We start from the raw sequence: 17,285 nt of genomic DNA, 5'->3' as shown, positions 1-17,285 counted from the left end.
GAACTTCAGTCCACATATTTGGGTGTTTTAATATGTACCATAAACAAAGTTCAAAGAAAGAGTAAGTATTTTTCCTAAATCACACAAAAAAAAATTTAAAAGTTGACACACTTTTTTCTTGGAAAAGCACCAATCTATCAAGTAGCATCACCACCACGTGCAGGTTTTCACTGGAGGTAAAGCATTTATAAACCGTACAATTATACAATCTGATTATAGCTACATGATCTGCTCAATGTTCTTCATTTAAATTAAATGTGGATAGTACATACGGCATAACCTCAGACACAGGTATGATGTATTTTCAAGAATATGGAATTTATACCTAAGGTACATTGGGGTAAACCTTTAACAATTCCCCCTTCTTGTCTCTTCCTCCCAGTGCCCAAGGACCCTAGATAAGTCAGGTTATTTGTCCCTTGATGGGAGTGGGGTTTATTCCAGGTGAAGCCAATCTTTTATTATTTTTTTCTTTTCTTCTTCTTTCTTGGCGGGGGGTGGGGGGGTGGTGGAAGGGTTCCTCTTATTTTGTTCATCTTTTTCTCAATATTGACATTCTATTATCTTTTTCTCAACATGGACATTGAATTTGCATTTTTGTAATATTTTTGCAATTTTTCTTTCCTTATAATAATTGAATCACACATTGACTCTTTTTTCTTTAATATCGACGTGCGGATCTGTATTTGTATTATTTTGTTAATATAATTGAAAATGATTTTTTTTAAATTAATCTTCATTTTGACTGCATGTTCAATGAAAATTCTCAAAATAAAATATTCCAAAAAACAATGATAGTGCATACACCAAATGCAGCAAGATCTTTGAAACAGCCATGAAGACACGAGACCATCCCCATTCCCTTTTCAGAAACAAGTTTTCCATTTCAGTGATATTCTTTTCTAGTATCTGGTAAACCACAGACTAATTTGCCGTAACAAGCCACAGTACTCCACATTGACAGAAGACTAGGAATCAGAAGATGAGATGGACAAATAAGTAGGGAAAAATAATAAAGATATTAATGCATCACAAATTCAAGTTCATTCAATGTTCAAATTCCAAACATTACTTAATGTAAATTGCAATTACTTGAACTGATTTTCCTACATGACTGCTTTGCCTGTTGAAAACTCAATTACTTCAGAAATGAAAAATGTTGTTATTAATCATGAATACAAAATTATTTACTCTTTTTGACTGATAAAGTCTTACCATTTTTATGTAAGTAAGCAATTGCACTTGCTAGGCTATGAATCACATGTCTTGTCTCATTTTCAGTTAAGCGTTTTTTTCTATGAAGAATTGCACTTAGTTCACCACCTTCGCAGACCTCTGTCACCAGGTACATTCGCTGAAAACAAACAAGCAACTATCATTGCCAATTAAGGAGGAGTAAACCAAAAGTAAAATACTTCCGATGCAAAAAATATGAAATTAAAAAAAGAAACTGTTATAAGGACTCAGCAAGTTAAACAGCATCTCTGACATGCCATATTAACTGTTTTTTCTTTCCACAGACGATGCTGCGTTTTCATTAGAGTTGACATGAACAATATGGTAACTTATTTTTCAATGGTATGATGCTTTTTATTCAACGACATTATTGCTGGAACCCATCCCCTTCATCAAATTCTCTGATCACCACCTGAAGATATTTATTGAAGATCTAATTAAAACTTTCTGCAGGTTGTGCAAACAATACAAAATAAAAATTGTGACCTGCCAAACAGAATTTGTAACTTTACATTCAAAAATTATTAAGCTTCATCATAGTCAAATTCAAAGAACTGAAATATGCCAACTGCTTTGGGCTCCTTTACTGAGTTCACCTTGAATCCAGTTGGAAAGACTTTACTATCTAATAAATTATTTCACATAATATTTTACCATTTAAGTAAGTAGAGGGGATAGTTTGCACTTTCATCATTTGGATTACAATGTGGCTTAAATGGGTCGTCTATTAGTTATAATGTCACTTGAATTAATTTAAAACAAAACTTAGAAAGATTCTGTGAAATCCTGAGCATTTTTTACCATTCTGGGTTACCACCCAGCTGATGAAGGTGGAAAATAGCCTGACTGGATGTTCATGGGCATTGCTATTTCATGAAAAGCTGCATGTTTTCTAAGCTAAATTTTAAAAAGTCACTGAAAACAAACTAGTAGTACAATAAAATCACTGGTATCTGGCACCTTTAGGGATGGCTGGATAAGTGAATTCGCTGGTTGCTTGAGATTGCTTGCTGCGTGCATTGGCGAACTAACTGCTCGGGGCACCAATTTTAAAATTTCAGATTTTTTACCCATTCCCTGAGGCTGCCGGTTGCTTAAATTCCAGATAACAAAGAATTTACTGTAATTATTTTTCTTTATCAATCCAAGTCAACTTGATAGGCAATTTTAAAATATATATATATAAATATATTTAACATTTGAAAATACATTCTTTGTATTCGTTGTGTTATATATCTCAGCTTCTTTTCCTGATTTCTCTTGCACCTTTGACTTGGTTGGCTCACTGTTTCTGCTTAGTCTTCTGAACTGTTGGCATTGTGGATTCCACCCTCCTGTTTTTCCTTTTGAAATCATATTTTGCAGCTGTTTTCCTTTCCCTTCTCTCCCTCCATTTCACACTATCATCTTTCCTAAACTGCATAAATCTAAAATATGATTAAATGCAAGAGAAATCAGAAAAGAAGCTGAGATATAATAACACAATGAAGACAAAGAATGTATTTTCAAATGTTAAATATTTCAATTTTGTTAAATGTTTCCAAAATCTAAAAGCATCTTACTTTGGGTGTTTCAAACACCTCTTCCAAATGAATTATATGTTCATGGTCCACTTGCTTTAAGATGCTGACTTCCCTTTCCAGCAATTTCACCGCTGAACTCCCAGCCTTGGATTGGAAATGGAAATAACAAATGATATTTACAAAACTTTAAAGGGTTCTATGCTCATTTAAAGCTTTATTTTTAAAAAATTTGATCTTTTTCAATATTTATTAGGTAAGATATTTAAGTACATTAAAGCATTGCCAAAAAATGTTTTATACTTTCAAAAAGGATGGTCACTCCAATAATTTCCACTTTAATTGTAAATAAAACAATGTGGTTATTAACCAGATATAGTTTAACGATGATGAAGGAAATGTACCTTTTCTCGGTTGACCTTCTTGATTGCCCATTTTTTGCCACTTCTCTTATGTATAGCCTCAATTACTACACCATAGCTGCCTTGTCCTAATCTTTGACCAAAACTGTATATTTGCTACAAAAAGAAAGACCACAAAAGCTCAAGTAATTCTTTAACATGATACAACTAGTTGATAGAGAAGCAAATGTCAGAATTTAATTCACAACTGATTAAACAAGCTAGACTGAAAACTAATTCTCATAACTAATGTTCTGTATTAAATGCAAAAGAGACATGTTCAAGATTCAAGTAAACACCTCAGACTCAAGATTATAACCACAGCAACTTTAGTTGTAATGAATCGGAGTGTTTTTATTACATCAGTGTTTACTTTTTGTATTCAAGTTTTAGAAATCAGTTTTGCATATACAGCCAAAGGTATGCATTCACAGAACTAATTGGGTGTGTGGATGCTGTGGTGCAGACAAGGATTGGGAGACAATTGTGCATCGACTTCTAAGCATCTGATAAAGTATTCTGAGTGCATTCTAATTGGTTATCCGGAGCTACATAGCATCAGGGACAAAATCGTTCATCCTTCCAATTTCCTTCATATTTTTGAAAATGTTAATATTTTATTTTTAAAATTATGTTATTTCATTATCCAGTGAAGAAAATATTTTCATTTTTCAACCATCTAAGCTCCAATCATTAGCCACCAAGAAGTGGTATGCTTTACCTATCTTTGGTTGCTTGATATTTCGGTTGATGATACTATCTGAACTTGGCAGCAACTTTTGGATTTCTAAGCACTTTTGCATTGGCCTGGAGAACACAAAGTTGCTGTCAATAAATCAGATCTCAATAGGCTGTGTCTCTTCTCCAATTGAATAAAGGCAGACTAGTTGAATTGACAAGTATTTGTGAACTAATCCCACTGTAAAATATCCTGAAAAAGCAGCCCAAAGTTACACAAGATCCAAAGGAGTTTTTAAAAAGGTCATGTTAAGATTAGAAAAAAAATCTTCAATATGTGGATTGTAAATTCATCACATGAATATTTCTTATTTAAAAAAGTTTTATTTAAATTATTTCAATTTCTTAACTAATTGCATTTCAACTGTTTCCAAACATCTCTTATCAAAGACCTTCTGAAGCACAAACTGTCAGAAGATCGTCAGGATGGTCACAGCTTGTAGGCCACTCTAAGGGACAGCCATTTTAGCATGGACATTGGAAGCCCTGCTTCTACAAAAGATATGTGTGATTGTACAATTATTTGAATGGGATGGGTTGTCTTGAACATAATTCACAACAAAATGTTTAGTCCTATTTCCATTATTTTCTCAAGAATTTAAAAGCAGTGTGCTTATATTGATTAAAACTACTGCTCTTGATCTTCTGTTACTTGTTTAAAACTGTCAAATTTGGGAATTACAATTTTTTATTCTATAGTTAAGAAAATAATGGCCACGGCCAGTCATTCAAATATTTTATTAGAGAAAATGGAATCTCATGAAAATATAACCTTGTTTATCTGAAAAATTGGTTTAAGTAAAATATGCCTCATATAACAAACAGAAAATTACTTATAAGCATCATTTATTTTATTTCAAGATAAATTCTAACTCTATATGCTACAAGTTCCAATAGGTTCCAGATTTTAAACATGCCTAAAATTTCAAATGTATAATTTCTGTGATATTTGCTCATTTTATTTGGCAAATACCACTATATCAACAAACTGATTACTTGTAGCTCAGTTGGGAAGCTGGTAATCTATTTTCCAATTAACTTCAAGTTCTTTTATTTTTCAAAGCCATTTATCCTGTCCGCCAGAAGAGGTCATCGTTACACAAGAGCAGCTTGAAACTAATCAACTTTTAAAATTTATTTACTTCCATCATCATGCTTTTGATTGTAAAACAGAATTCACTATTTTATCAATAAGATAAAAAGAGTACAGAGAAGATTTACTAGGATGTTGCCCGACTTCAAGAACTGAGTTACGGGGAAAGGTTAAATGGGTTATGACTTCATTCCCTGAAGTGTAGAAGAGGTATTTAAAAATTTGATAGAAGTATTAAAATTATGAGGGGATAGACGGAGTAAATGTAGATAGGCTTTTTCCACTGAGGGTAGGTGAGATACAAATCAGAGGACATGGGTTAAGAACGAAAGGGGAAAAGTTTAGGAGGAACTTCATACAGAGAGTGGTGGGAGTGTGGAATGAGGTGCCAACTGAGTTGGGGAATGTTGGCTCAATTCTAACATTTAAGAAGAATTTGGACAGGTATGAGAGAGGTATGGAGGGCTAGGGACTAAACAAAAAGATAGTTTAGCACAGACTATATGGGCCAAAGGGGCCTGTTTCTGTGCTGTCAAGTTCTATGGTTCATTGTACAATAACGAGAGAATCATGCATTTTAAAGCTTGTAATTTCTATAACATATAAAGTCTAAATAAACTTGAAAATATGACTTATTAGCAAAGCTTTTATTCTCACATAAATTCAGTCTTAAAATTGTCTACATACCCGAATAGCAAATTCATCATTAACCCTGGTATGAGGCACAACCTTGCATTCAGCACTACTGACAGTTGCTCGTTGAGAAGGCATTTTATAGAAATTATGATTGACCTCTAATTTCCTGCAAATGAAAAATTATGTTTGAAGTTGTACTATCCGTTATTCAGAACAAACTATTTGTTACAAATGATAGCATCTTCCTAAACTTCTGTTCTCTAAATTCTGCCTTGTTTGCAGTTTACAAATGTCTTTTAAAATAATTCAAGTTGACCTAGTGTCAAGTTAATTTTTGAGCAACATGAATCATCCTCTTCAGATAGGCACCTAAGTTATGAGAAGCAAAATGTAACAAAGAACATTCAATAAAGTGGCTAATGACTAATTCTCATGATAGCAGAGAACACAGATCTTATGCTTTTTACACAGCCCTTTCTTTCTCGGACGTTTGCTGCTGTCTAAAATGCATCAAGACAGAATGGGGGGGTGGGGGGGGGGGGGGTGGTGGTGGGGAGAAATCATTCCAGTCCCGACTTTTTTTCCAGCAGCAGACCTTGTAACAGCCCTGGAATGCTGGCTGTGTGAAAGACCCTTCTGACATTCTGGGACCAACTCGGGTAAGTAACATGACGTTTCTATGATGCACAATGTGTGTGATGTTTCAGCGCAAGATTTGAAAATTTTAAACCAACAGTCAAATGGCCACGACGTCTACGCACTGGGGTGATACAGAGATCCGCGAGCTCCTCACCATCTGAGCTGAGAACGAAATTAACTGCCACATAATAGGCACGGTGAGGGATGGACTGATATTAGAGAGAATTGCTCAAAAACTGAGAGACTGGGACTTTGTTCGGGACAAGCCCCAGGTCATAAGCAAACTGAAATGCCAGCATAAGAAATACCACCAGGTAAATGACCACAACAGCAGGAGTGGTAGAGAGCATTGGAACTGGCTATATTTTGATCTGTGCTATGCCATCTAAGGCACAAGTCACTCAGCACATCCAATTGCTCTTCCATCGCCCCCTGATTTTGTTCCAGCTGCTTCTCCCTCCTCCAGCAGCAATCCTGATGCTGGGGACCTGAGCAACATGGATATAGAGGCCAGCAATACAGAATCTGCGTCTCACAATCGACCAGGTAAAAATTTCTTTCTTTTCGTGATCAACAATTTTTGTCATGTGTTTTGAAGTGTGTCTGCCCATTAAACGTGGTCTCACTGATGTAGATTGTGGTCCAATGTTCTTTAGGGTACCAGCCAATTAAGAAAGCAGAGAGACCTACCAAAGCCCAGGTGGTGACCCAGGAGATGAAAGGAATGTTACTGTCTATGAACCGAGATGACGTGGAGAGAGACTGTCTTCAGCAGGAGGTGCAGAGGGCCCATGAGGAGCCGCTGAGGAGAAACGTACAGGAGGGGGAGATGGCAGCACAGAAGGCCAATAGACATGACCAATCAGAAGAGATGAAAGGATTTGGCCACGTTTAAAAGATTTCCAACATAAATGCAGAACCAGGCCTCACTCATGCAGAACATGATTACTCTCGTGTTATCTTCTGCACAACAGCATCATGCTCCCGTTGCACTAAAGCAAACTCCCTTACAACAGTACCGCACTCCTGCACCCATTGTATTTCCCTCAGGCACCACAACAGAATAATTTCATGCAACACTCAGACAAGGCATACAAATCATTTCAACTACCTTCTTCTTCCTCCTCCTTTCTCCAGATGCTGGAGTGATGTGACTTTTACAAATGGTTATTGATGTTTTGTTTAATTGCACAGTTGTAAATAGTTTGTCGTTGAATTAAATCTTTTTATTTTCATTTACATGTCCCCTGTTCACTACAATTCTCTGACAAGTGCAATATACATTTAATAAAAGCTGTAATTTAGCATCTTAAATTGTTTACAGAAGGGATACAATTGCCTCACGGATCGCCTGGTGACTGTGTGCTTGAGCAACCAGATCAGGTTTCTCAGGGAGATCGGGTAGATCAGTGTTCCACTCTGGCAAGAAATGTTCCTTGTTGATTTCACATATACTGTGTAGAACACAACAGGCAACAACATTTATTCAAAAGTGGCACAAATATCAAGTCATTTGTCCAGGCACCTCCAGCGACATTTGTGAATTCTGAAAGCATTTTCCATTCCCATCCTTGCCAAGCTCAAATGGAAGTTAAAGCTACTCTGTGGTTGATCAAGTGCATGGTGGTTAGTGAACCCCTTCATCAACCACTTCCTGAGGGGGTAAGCTGGTCTCCGATTAGATGCATGGGGATTTCTACTCTATTAACAGTTTTGGATTTCTGTGGGCAGAGCAACGAAGATGTATAAGTACTTTATACAACCTCTGAGATCACAATCAGTCAACTAATGTTCTCTAGTGGCTATTTTACATTTACAGGATTGAACCTGATCCTTCAACTTGTCATGAATCTCATTTGAAGTAGACTCAGTCAGCCATTCATTAAGTTTAAATATATAAACTGTCATTGTATCCTATATGGTTACATGTGACAAAAAACATGCTTGACTGATCCACACATAAACTACTATACAGTGGAATATATAAACTTACTTCAAATGGGAAGAGGTACCCACCTTGATCCTCGTACTTTCTAGAGATGGGCGAGTTGGCTAAAACTCAAGCATCACCCCTGCGACCAGGCCAAACCACATACACATCTGTGAAGTTAGAACAACAAAAAGTCTGTGTTTAGATCAACATACGAAACACATTAATTGATAAAGACAAATAATTGTAACTCAGGGCATGATCCGTACCAGTAGTTGTGGTCTACAACAGCCTGAAGAACAATGGAGTGCCACCCTTTCTGATTATGGTAGGCTAATGAGTCCTCATGAGGAGCTCTGATGGGAATATGTGTGCCATCAATGGCACCAGCGCACATTAGATACCCCCATTCTGCAAATCCATCCATTGTCTTCTGAAGTCGTGCACCACTCGGCAAGTCAACAAAACGTTTAAAGAGGGCCCTCTTCAATGCTCCAGTAACTTGGAGTACCAACTCACGCACAGTGGCCATACCAACACCAAAAATAAAATTTATGGATCAATATTCACATGGGGTAGCATACCACTGCAAAGCAATGGCAAGTAAAATCAAGGTTCCAGAAGCTGTCACCAGAGTGTTGTCTTGTACCTAAAGTGTGGCTCAACAAGTTTCAATACTAAAGCAAAAGTGGCCCAAGACATGAAAATTACTCCACCACTCATCTTCTCAAAATTGTTGAGGACATTAGACCAGAACATGGGTCTTTCTCTCTCGCTCTCTCTCCTCCACATCTTTCTGTCCAAGAGCAGCACTCACAAGAACAAAATATCTCCATCTAGAGCGACTAAGGTCCACGCATCTGCTTCTCTTCAAATTCTCCTCAATGTATTTCTGATCACATAAATGCATTGCTCACATAAATTCTGCATCCATCTGTACATCATGAAGTTGTGTATAATACGCAGGAAATTAGTCTGCACTCAAAGAGTAATATACATGTTCATGGCTAGTACCATAATCTCATCAAGATCGACCACCATTTTTGTTTTGAAGGGTGTGTTCGACATGTATATGTCACATTAGATACAAACAGAATAGAGTTACATGTCCTGCCTTTTTTGCTCCCACCATGCCGGTTTGCTGTGTAAAAAGATACACTGACCTGGAAAATTCAGGCTTTGGTCATTTCAGTGTAAATGACCAAAGCCAGCTTAATGGCGAGTCTTGCTTATGGAAAAATCACAGAATTTCTGTGCAAAAAAAAATGTAGAGAGTGTCACCATCCAAGAAAAAATTACTATCAGGAGATAAATATGTGCAACATACTTTTCACAATGTGGGCTATATCAAGAAATAGACACACCATGGCTAAGAGTATAACACCCAACAAATCCTCGCAAAAATGTCTTTCTTTTCCATTGATGTGGGGAGGTAATCAATCAGAAATCTATGGCAACTGTTTGGGGCAAATACTTATTTCAGAACCAATGTACCTTCAAGTGTTGTCACAAAGAAAAATAAGGATGTTCTTATCATAAAGGGAGCAGTCTTATAAAGCTTCCTAAAATTTCTGAATTGTTGTTACAATTACTTAAATATGGAGTTTTCCATTACAAGAAAAATCATTCTTTAACTTATTAGTTGTTGGGGTTTCTCCAGTAGTCATCGTAAGATAGAATCAAATGAAGCTATCTGTCCAAAAAGAACATTTGAAGCACCTATCACATTATTGCAGGAAAATTTTAATGATCAATTTCTGCCTCATCCATCTTTGCTGCAAGTCGAATTCAATGTTCAATTCAATTCAGTAAATCAGTTCTTTCTTTTCATTCAGTAGTCCTTTGCTGCTTTGGAACCATTGTTTCTTGACCTCCTGTATTATTTTCCTCCCAGAAACTATGCTTCAGATTATCTTTTGCATCCTGTTTAACATGGTTCGTGCATGTTTCAACTGGGTACCTAAATGCATGAAGCAAATTATATATTTTGAGAAAGACTCTACTCTGCTCGAAAACAAAGCTTGCAATGAGTTGTGGTTCTCCATCAAAATTCTCAAATATGAACTTGCAGCTCCAGTTGGAATCAACTGTCACCTTCTACCATGGATACTAAGTCACAAAGCAAAGGTGAAGCAAGGCTGTGTTCTCGCACCAACCCTCTTTTCAATCTTCTTCAGCATGATGCTGAAACAAGCCATGAAAGACCCCAACAATGAAGACGCTGTTTACATCCGGTACCGCACGGATGGCAGTCTCTTCAATCTGAGGCGCCTGCAAGCTCACACCAAGACACAAGAGAAACTTGTCCGTGAACTACTCTTTGCAGACGATGCCGCTTTAGTTGCCCATTCAGAGCCAGCTCTTCAGCGCTTGACGTCCTGCTTTGCGGAAACTGCCAAAATGTTTGGCCTGGAAGTCAGCCTGAAGAAAACTGAGGTCCTCCATCAGCCAGCTCCCCACCATGACTACCAGCCCCCCCACATCTCCATCGGGCACACAAAACTCAAAACGGTCAACCAGTTTACCTATCTCGGCTGCACCATTTCATCAGATGCAAGGATCGACAATGAGATAGACAACAGACTCGCCAAGGCAAATAGCGCCTTTGGAAGACTACACAAAAGAGTCTGGAAAAACAACCAACTGAAAAACCTCACAAAGATAAGCGTATACAGAGCCGTTGTCATACCCACACTCCTGTTCGGCTCCGAATCATGGGTCCTCTACCGGCACCACCTACGGCTCCTAGAACGCTTCCACCAGCGTTGTCTCCGCTCCATCCTCAACATCCATTGGAGCGCTTTCATCCCTAACGTCGAAGTACTCGAGATGGCAGAGGTCGACAGCATCGAGTCCACGCTGCTGAAGATCCAGCTGCGCTGGATGGGTCACGTCTCCAGAATGGAGGACCATCGCCTTCCCAAGATCGTGTTATATGGCGAGCTCTCCACTGGCCACCGTGACAGAGGTGCACCAAAGAAGAGGTACAAGGACTGCCTAAAGAAATCTCTTGGTGCCTGCCACATTGACCACCGCCAGTGGGCTGATATCGCCTCAAACCGTGCATCTTGGCGCCTCACAGTTTGGCGGGCAGCAACCTCCTTTGAAGAAGACCGCAGAGCCCACCTCACTGACAAAAGACAAAGGAGGAAAAACCCAACACCCAACCCCAACCAACCAATTTTCCCCTGCAACCGCTGCAACTGTGTCTGCCTGTCCCGCATCGGACTTGTCAGCCACAAACGAGCCTGCAGCTGACGTGGACTTTTTACCCCCTCCATAAATCTTCGTCCGCGAAGCCAAGCCAAAGAAAGAAGAAAAGAAGATCTTTGAAGAATATAAACAAAAGTGAATAAACTATGAACAAAATTCTAAATCAACAACCTACAAATCCATTGTCATTCTACTAGTCAAAATACTGAAACAAGCTATCAAATTCCTCCCCCCACCCCCTGCCAATTTCTCAGTGTTTACTCCCATCAAAAGTCTCATCTCATGCTTCTATCAAATGACCTTTTAACTTTCTTTGCCCAAAGAGCACAAACAAGCATCTTCATTCTTCATACAAGTGAAAGAAAAAAATCTAAGGAATGATCACAAGTTGAGATCATACCAATTTAACACTATTCCCTTGCTTGTGTACCATTTTCCTGTATTAATAAAACCAAGATGTTATATTCCTCTTCTGCTTTAAATGCCTTTGAAGGCATCAAAATTCTTTGCTGAATGCAAAGGCCTATTTACATATCCACCCCAGCCATGTTTCAATACCATTTTTAATATTAGGCCAGCTATCTGCTTATATCTTCTCTTCTTAACATTCTGACTAAAACATATCCTTGTTTTCTTTCTCCTCCACAACATATTACCAAAAGTCAGATTAAATGTTTAACTAGATAGGTTAATGAAGTTCATGAAAAGGTTGACCAGAAAATAATAGGTAAAGCCATAAAATGCAAAGAATCAAATTAAATAGATTGAATCAACCCCACAGATGGGTGTTAATAATTAAGCACACAGCTTACTAAACCATAGATCATAAAACTTCATTTGTAAATTACAGCTGTACATGGTTAAATACAACCAAAAATTGACCATAATGCAATTTTTTTTCCATTCACGAGTTGTGGCTTGTGGAAAATAGCTAGATTTATTCTTCTTGCTCATACGGAATTGCTCTTAATGGGAGCAGCTTGCCTGGTTGAAATGTAGTTACGACTCAACTACATTGCTATGGATCACATACACATCAAACTGGGCAAGGATGGGGCATTTTTTCCCCCAAAGACATAAAAATGAACTAATTGGGCCCTTTTCAAAAAACTTACCATTTAACTGGACCATTACAAATTACAAAATGAAAAAATAAAAACACACCCAGGTCACAATGAGTGAAAAATACAAAACACATCATTTGTTACAATTGGTAAAAAAAATCTTAATTTTTTGTTTACTTTTCTACAGCTTCCAACCCCACAGTATCATGCCCATTCAAATGCAAAACTAGCTGAAAGTAATCAGAAGTCTTGCCTTTTGATATCAGAGGTTTGTCTACATTTTTAATGATTTAAGGTACCAAACTATAGTGTGAAATGGAAAATCTACACAAAATTACAATAAGAAATTAAAACAAATCACCCTTCAAAAGATCATTCACTGTAGATAAAACATATTGAAAATGATGCTAGGCAATCAAGGTAAACTGATGGGAAGAGACATAAAGTGCAGAATTTGTAAACTCTGTAAAATGGCTTTTGCAGGCAATCAGTGTGAAATAGAAATTAGATAAAGAAATATAAGGATCTGAGAATATACACAGCAATTAAACTTTCACCAGATTGTTTTTCCAGAAACCAATGTTAATGCAAAGAAAAATATTTAGTAAAATTAATTCCCTGTTTAAGCATAGACAAGGTAGACAGACATCTTTCTCTCCCAGAGTGAAACATGAAAGTCTGCAGGCGCTGTGATTGAAATAAAAAGAACCGAAATGGTGGAGAAATTCAGCCAGTCTCACAGCTTCCATAGAGAATAAAAAGTTGGGTTATTCCTCAAGTCCAAAATGTCAGCAATATATCTTTATCTTCTATGGATGCTGCGAGAGCGGCTGAATTAATCCAACATTTGTGTGTTTTTAACTTTTTCTCCAGGGCTGGAGTAGCAAACACTAGAGGATAACTATGCAAAGTGAAGGGAGGAAGGTTTAGGTGACACATCAGAAGTAATTTTTTGAGTAGAGAGTTGTGGGTACCTGGAATGCATTTCCTGGGGGTGGTGAAAGCTGCAATAATAGGGGCCTTTAAGAGACTCAGACAGATACATAGATGAAAGAAAAATAGAGGGTTATGAGATAGGGAGGGTCTTTTATTTTTTTGCAAATATATATAGGTCGGCACAACATCATGGCCATAAGGCCTGATCCATTCTGTGGTGCTCCATGTTTATCTACTCAGTTGAAACTATATTTTATTTACTGCATAGTTCATGCTGATGCCCTCTGCATCTCACATATTTTTATTGGTTTCTTGCCATTTTCATTTTTGTTTCTTTTTCCAGTTCATTTGCTTCCAATACTATTCACACCCAAATATTTTTCCACTACTCTGCCCTCTCTTCTTCAATCATTGCTAGCTCCAACATCCACCGAGTCAGAAACATTCAAAAAGATTACAAAAATCCAACCCCACTTTGAAAGTGAAGAGAATCCAACTTCACCTGAGAAAACGCCAAGAATGCTTCAACATCAATACATATAAATAATGCATCCTTTAAAAAGAAGGCATCAAAATTCAGAGGATAAGTAGAAATCTTTTACAAGCATCATTAATTGAGGGGTTGGCCAAAGATCAATCAAACAACTAAAAATAAGATACCTGCCAGCCACAATCAGCAACAAAATTATCCATAGCTGCAATTTTTAAACTTTGAAGCTCACCACAGCCATTAAACCTTACCTAACATCAAAGTATAGATCAGTAGCATATAAAGGCAGAGCAGAGGCAGGCCAAACATTAGTTACAACTGCATTTATGTAATGCCTTACACAGAAAATAAAACTCACAAATATTTTCTGTAAAAACAGTCACAGAATCAAAGAAGGAGAGGTGACAACACAAACAAAAATTTAATTGAAAATGGTAGTTTTACATTGGGAAAGATTTGAAGGGGCAGAGAGATTCAAGAAAGGAATTCCAGACCAATTAGTCAAGGAGCCAAAGGTAGGGAGACACAAAATGAAAAGATTTTCAGCATTTCCACAAGAGGAAGCTGTCAATTTCCCATCTTAACAGTCATTCATACAATTTAAAATCAGTGGAACTTAACAAATATTTTCGTTCCCAATTCATCTCAACTTTGATTGATGGGATAATATATTTACATCCTAAACTACTGGTACTTCTGCCTTATTCTTCCCAGATAGAGATGGAACTGCAAAGCTAAGGTAGATTTTAAATAAAACTCTCAAAACATAGATATATGCAAAATAAATATAATAACAATTAAGTCAGCAAGAAGGATTAAATTCTTTTTAGACAAAAAATTGCAACCTCAGAGCTATTTCAAAATGGCAAAAAGAGCCATGAGAGATAGATATTAGTTCCAACATCCACCCTCATAACATTATCGGTTGAATTCTCCAGATATTAAAGTATTAGTACTTGCGACTAACTGACAAGAGATTATGGTGCAAGTGCACAGTAAATTCAGCTTTTAATACAGTTATAGTTTCTACAGTGGATGACATGGGATCTTTTTTCAATCACTGAAAAGCACAGTTTCCCATGACAGTCATTTCAGCCCTAGGCAAATAGACTGGACATGTGTTCACATGAATCAGTGAACCAACAATAAGCAAAGTTAACTTAAGTGTGGAAAACAGCACACAGCATTTTACAGAATTCAATTAGCACTCATCCAACCACACAAGATGCACCCAGCTTCATTGCAGAAGTAATAGGTCATGCCTCACAAATCCTCTGGTATTCTGAGGAGGCTGTTGAATCAGTGGACAAGAGTTATCCAGGGGATCTAAATAACTTACATTTTGCAGGCACTTGATGAGGTTCTGCATTCAAGGTTTTCACTAAGCATTGTGCATGCAAATGACAGCAAATTAGCTAACTTGATTCAAACATAATTTACTGGTTAAAAAACACAACAAAGAGCAGGGATATTAAATATTCCACATTACCTCTTGAAAATAATAACTTGTAGATTCCAGTTTCAATTCCCCTAGCATTTAAACTATTGATAAATCAGCAAGAAGTGTTCTTAAAGCAATACAGGTACTATAATTGGTGAGGACATCAGTCTACAGGTAGAAAATAGAGAAATCTAGACTTGATGAAAGACTCCAGTCCAAAACATTAACCATTCTTTTTCTCTTACTGATGATGCTTGACCTGCTGAGTTTCCCCACCAGAGTGTGTTCAGCAAAGGGAGGCTGCATGGGCCTTTCCTGTTCTTATTCATGGGCCTTTCCTGTTCTTATTCCTGTTCACACCAGAGTGTGTTCATGAAAGGGAGACTGCATGGGCCTTTCCTGTTCTTATTCATGGGCCTTTCCTGTTCTTATTCCTGTTCACACCAGAGTGTGTTCACGAAAGGGAGACTGCATGGGCCTTTCCTGTTCTTATTCATGGGCCTTTCCTGTTCTTATTCCTGTTCACACCAGAGTGTGTTTAGCAAAGGGAGGCTGCAAGGGCCTTTCCTGTTCTTATTTGCATAAACATATTTCAGGTTTATTGGCTGTTAACCATTTGGGAGACATACCAAGCACAATATAAATCCAGGTACTAATTTTCTCCATAAGGATGAATTGAATTGAATTGAGTAATTAATGGAGGGAGCCTGATTAAATGTTCCCCAAAGTATACAATGTATACATATGCACATTTCATTTTTTTTAAATAAAAAGTGCAAAATAGAGAGCAAGTTATATTTAAAACACATAAAAAGTGATGAAAGAAATGTTTAGGACAGTGATTCTCAACCTCTTTCTTTCCAATCACTTACCATTTTAAGTAAGGAATACTTAAAGTAGTATGTGAGTGGGAAAAAAAGGTTGAGAACCGCTAGTTTAGGAGATTGTTTAGAACAAATTAAATGGTTTCACTAAATATCAAAATTAACAGTCTTTAAAAATCTGCAATGTATTCTTTACTTTTATACTGCACAGTATTTTAGAGAACAGTGCTTCAGAAAATGTGACATCTTACCAAAGTCTGTTGTTCTAGTACAATCTGTTGGTGTATCCAATATTTAAAGCCACATCCATATTATTGCAATTCAAGTCTCATCATGTGGTACCTTTACAGAAGAAAATAAATAAATACCAATGAATATTATACAAGCACAAGATAGATAACTTCAAATAAAGGAACAGTAAAGAACTATTTCAACAAAATGTATTACATTAAACTAGATTCTGTTAACCCAGACCTATTGTGGTGAATGCTAGAAATCTACATTAAACAGATAATGTTGGCAATATTCAATAGGGTCAGATAGCATCTGGAGACCAGGAGTTTCAGATAGATTATCTTCTAAAAGAAAAACTGAAAAGTGAGAGGTGTAACAAGTTGTAAGCGAGTACTACATATGGATCACCTCCCTTTCCTGTCCAAAATCTACAAACAAAACTGCATTGCTCGAATACCAAAACCCTTTGCAACTTGAATATTTTCCTGGCTCAATTTCCTGAGGATCTATTCCCTCCAGCTAGGGTACCCTCCTAACTCCTGCATAGACGGTCCACCATACTCCCTCCAACTCCACTGACAATTCCTACTGCCTCGGAAGGTCAGCCAACATACTCAAGGGTCCATCCCATCCCGGCCACACTCTTTCTTTCCTCCTCCTCCAGGAAGATTGAAAACCTGCAACAATAGGTTCAATGACAGTTTCTTCCCTGTAGCCTCACATTATAGTTTCCCATTGCTGCCCTTGCAATGTACCAATGGATCTTTTCACTGTTACATACCATGATGTGCTCTTGCTGTTCTAATTTGTAGTGCTATATGCATGTTAGATCAACTTGCTGGACTGCTCATGAAATGATCCCTTCTCACTGTACCAAATAAAATATGACA

At 37.3% G+C, this 17,285-nt stretch overlaps 1 protein-coding gene across 6 annotated transcripts in view; it reads right to left on the bottom strand.

The window, feature by feature from the left end:
• Positions 1–17,285, bottom strand: part of stk33 (serine/threonine kinase 33) — a 76,399-nt gene that overhangs the window by 40,679 nt on the left and 18,435 nt on the right. For 5 of the 6 annotated variants that reach the window (XM_069897432.1, XM_069897459.1, XM_069897464.1 and 2 more), the window contains exons 2-7: positions 16,413–16,503; positions 8,280–8,363; positions 5,676–5,790; positions 3,161–3,274; positions 2,799–2,903; positions 1,216–1,354 (exon numbers count right to left, since the gene is read on the bottom strand). In XM_069897432.1, the coding sequence (XP_069753533.1) occupies positions 1,216–1,354; positions 2,799–2,903; positions 3,161–3,274; positions 5,676–5,759 (442 nt within the window). In that variant the 5' untranslated portion in view covers positions 5,760–5,790; positions 8,280–8,363; positions 16,413–16,503. Of the gene's footprint in view, positions 1–1,215; positions 1,355–2,798; positions 2,904–3,160; positions 3,275–5,675; positions 5,791–8,256; positions 8,364–16,412; positions 16,504–17,285 lie in introns of all 6 variants that reach the window. The other variant, XM_069897450.1, reaches the window with a different exon arrangement.

Source organism: Narcine bancroftii, chromosome 1, assembly GCF_036971445.1.
Source record: "Narcine bancroftii isolate sNarBan1 chromosome 1, sNarBan1.hap1, whole genome shotgun sequence".
NCBI classification, from domain to species: Eukaryota; Metazoa; Chordata; class Chondrichthyes; order Torpediniformes; family Narcinidae; genus Narcine; species Narcine bancroftii.
The sequence above is the reverse complement of the archived record's forward strand: the minus strand, read 5'-3'. Positions and strand labels throughout refer to the sequence as shown.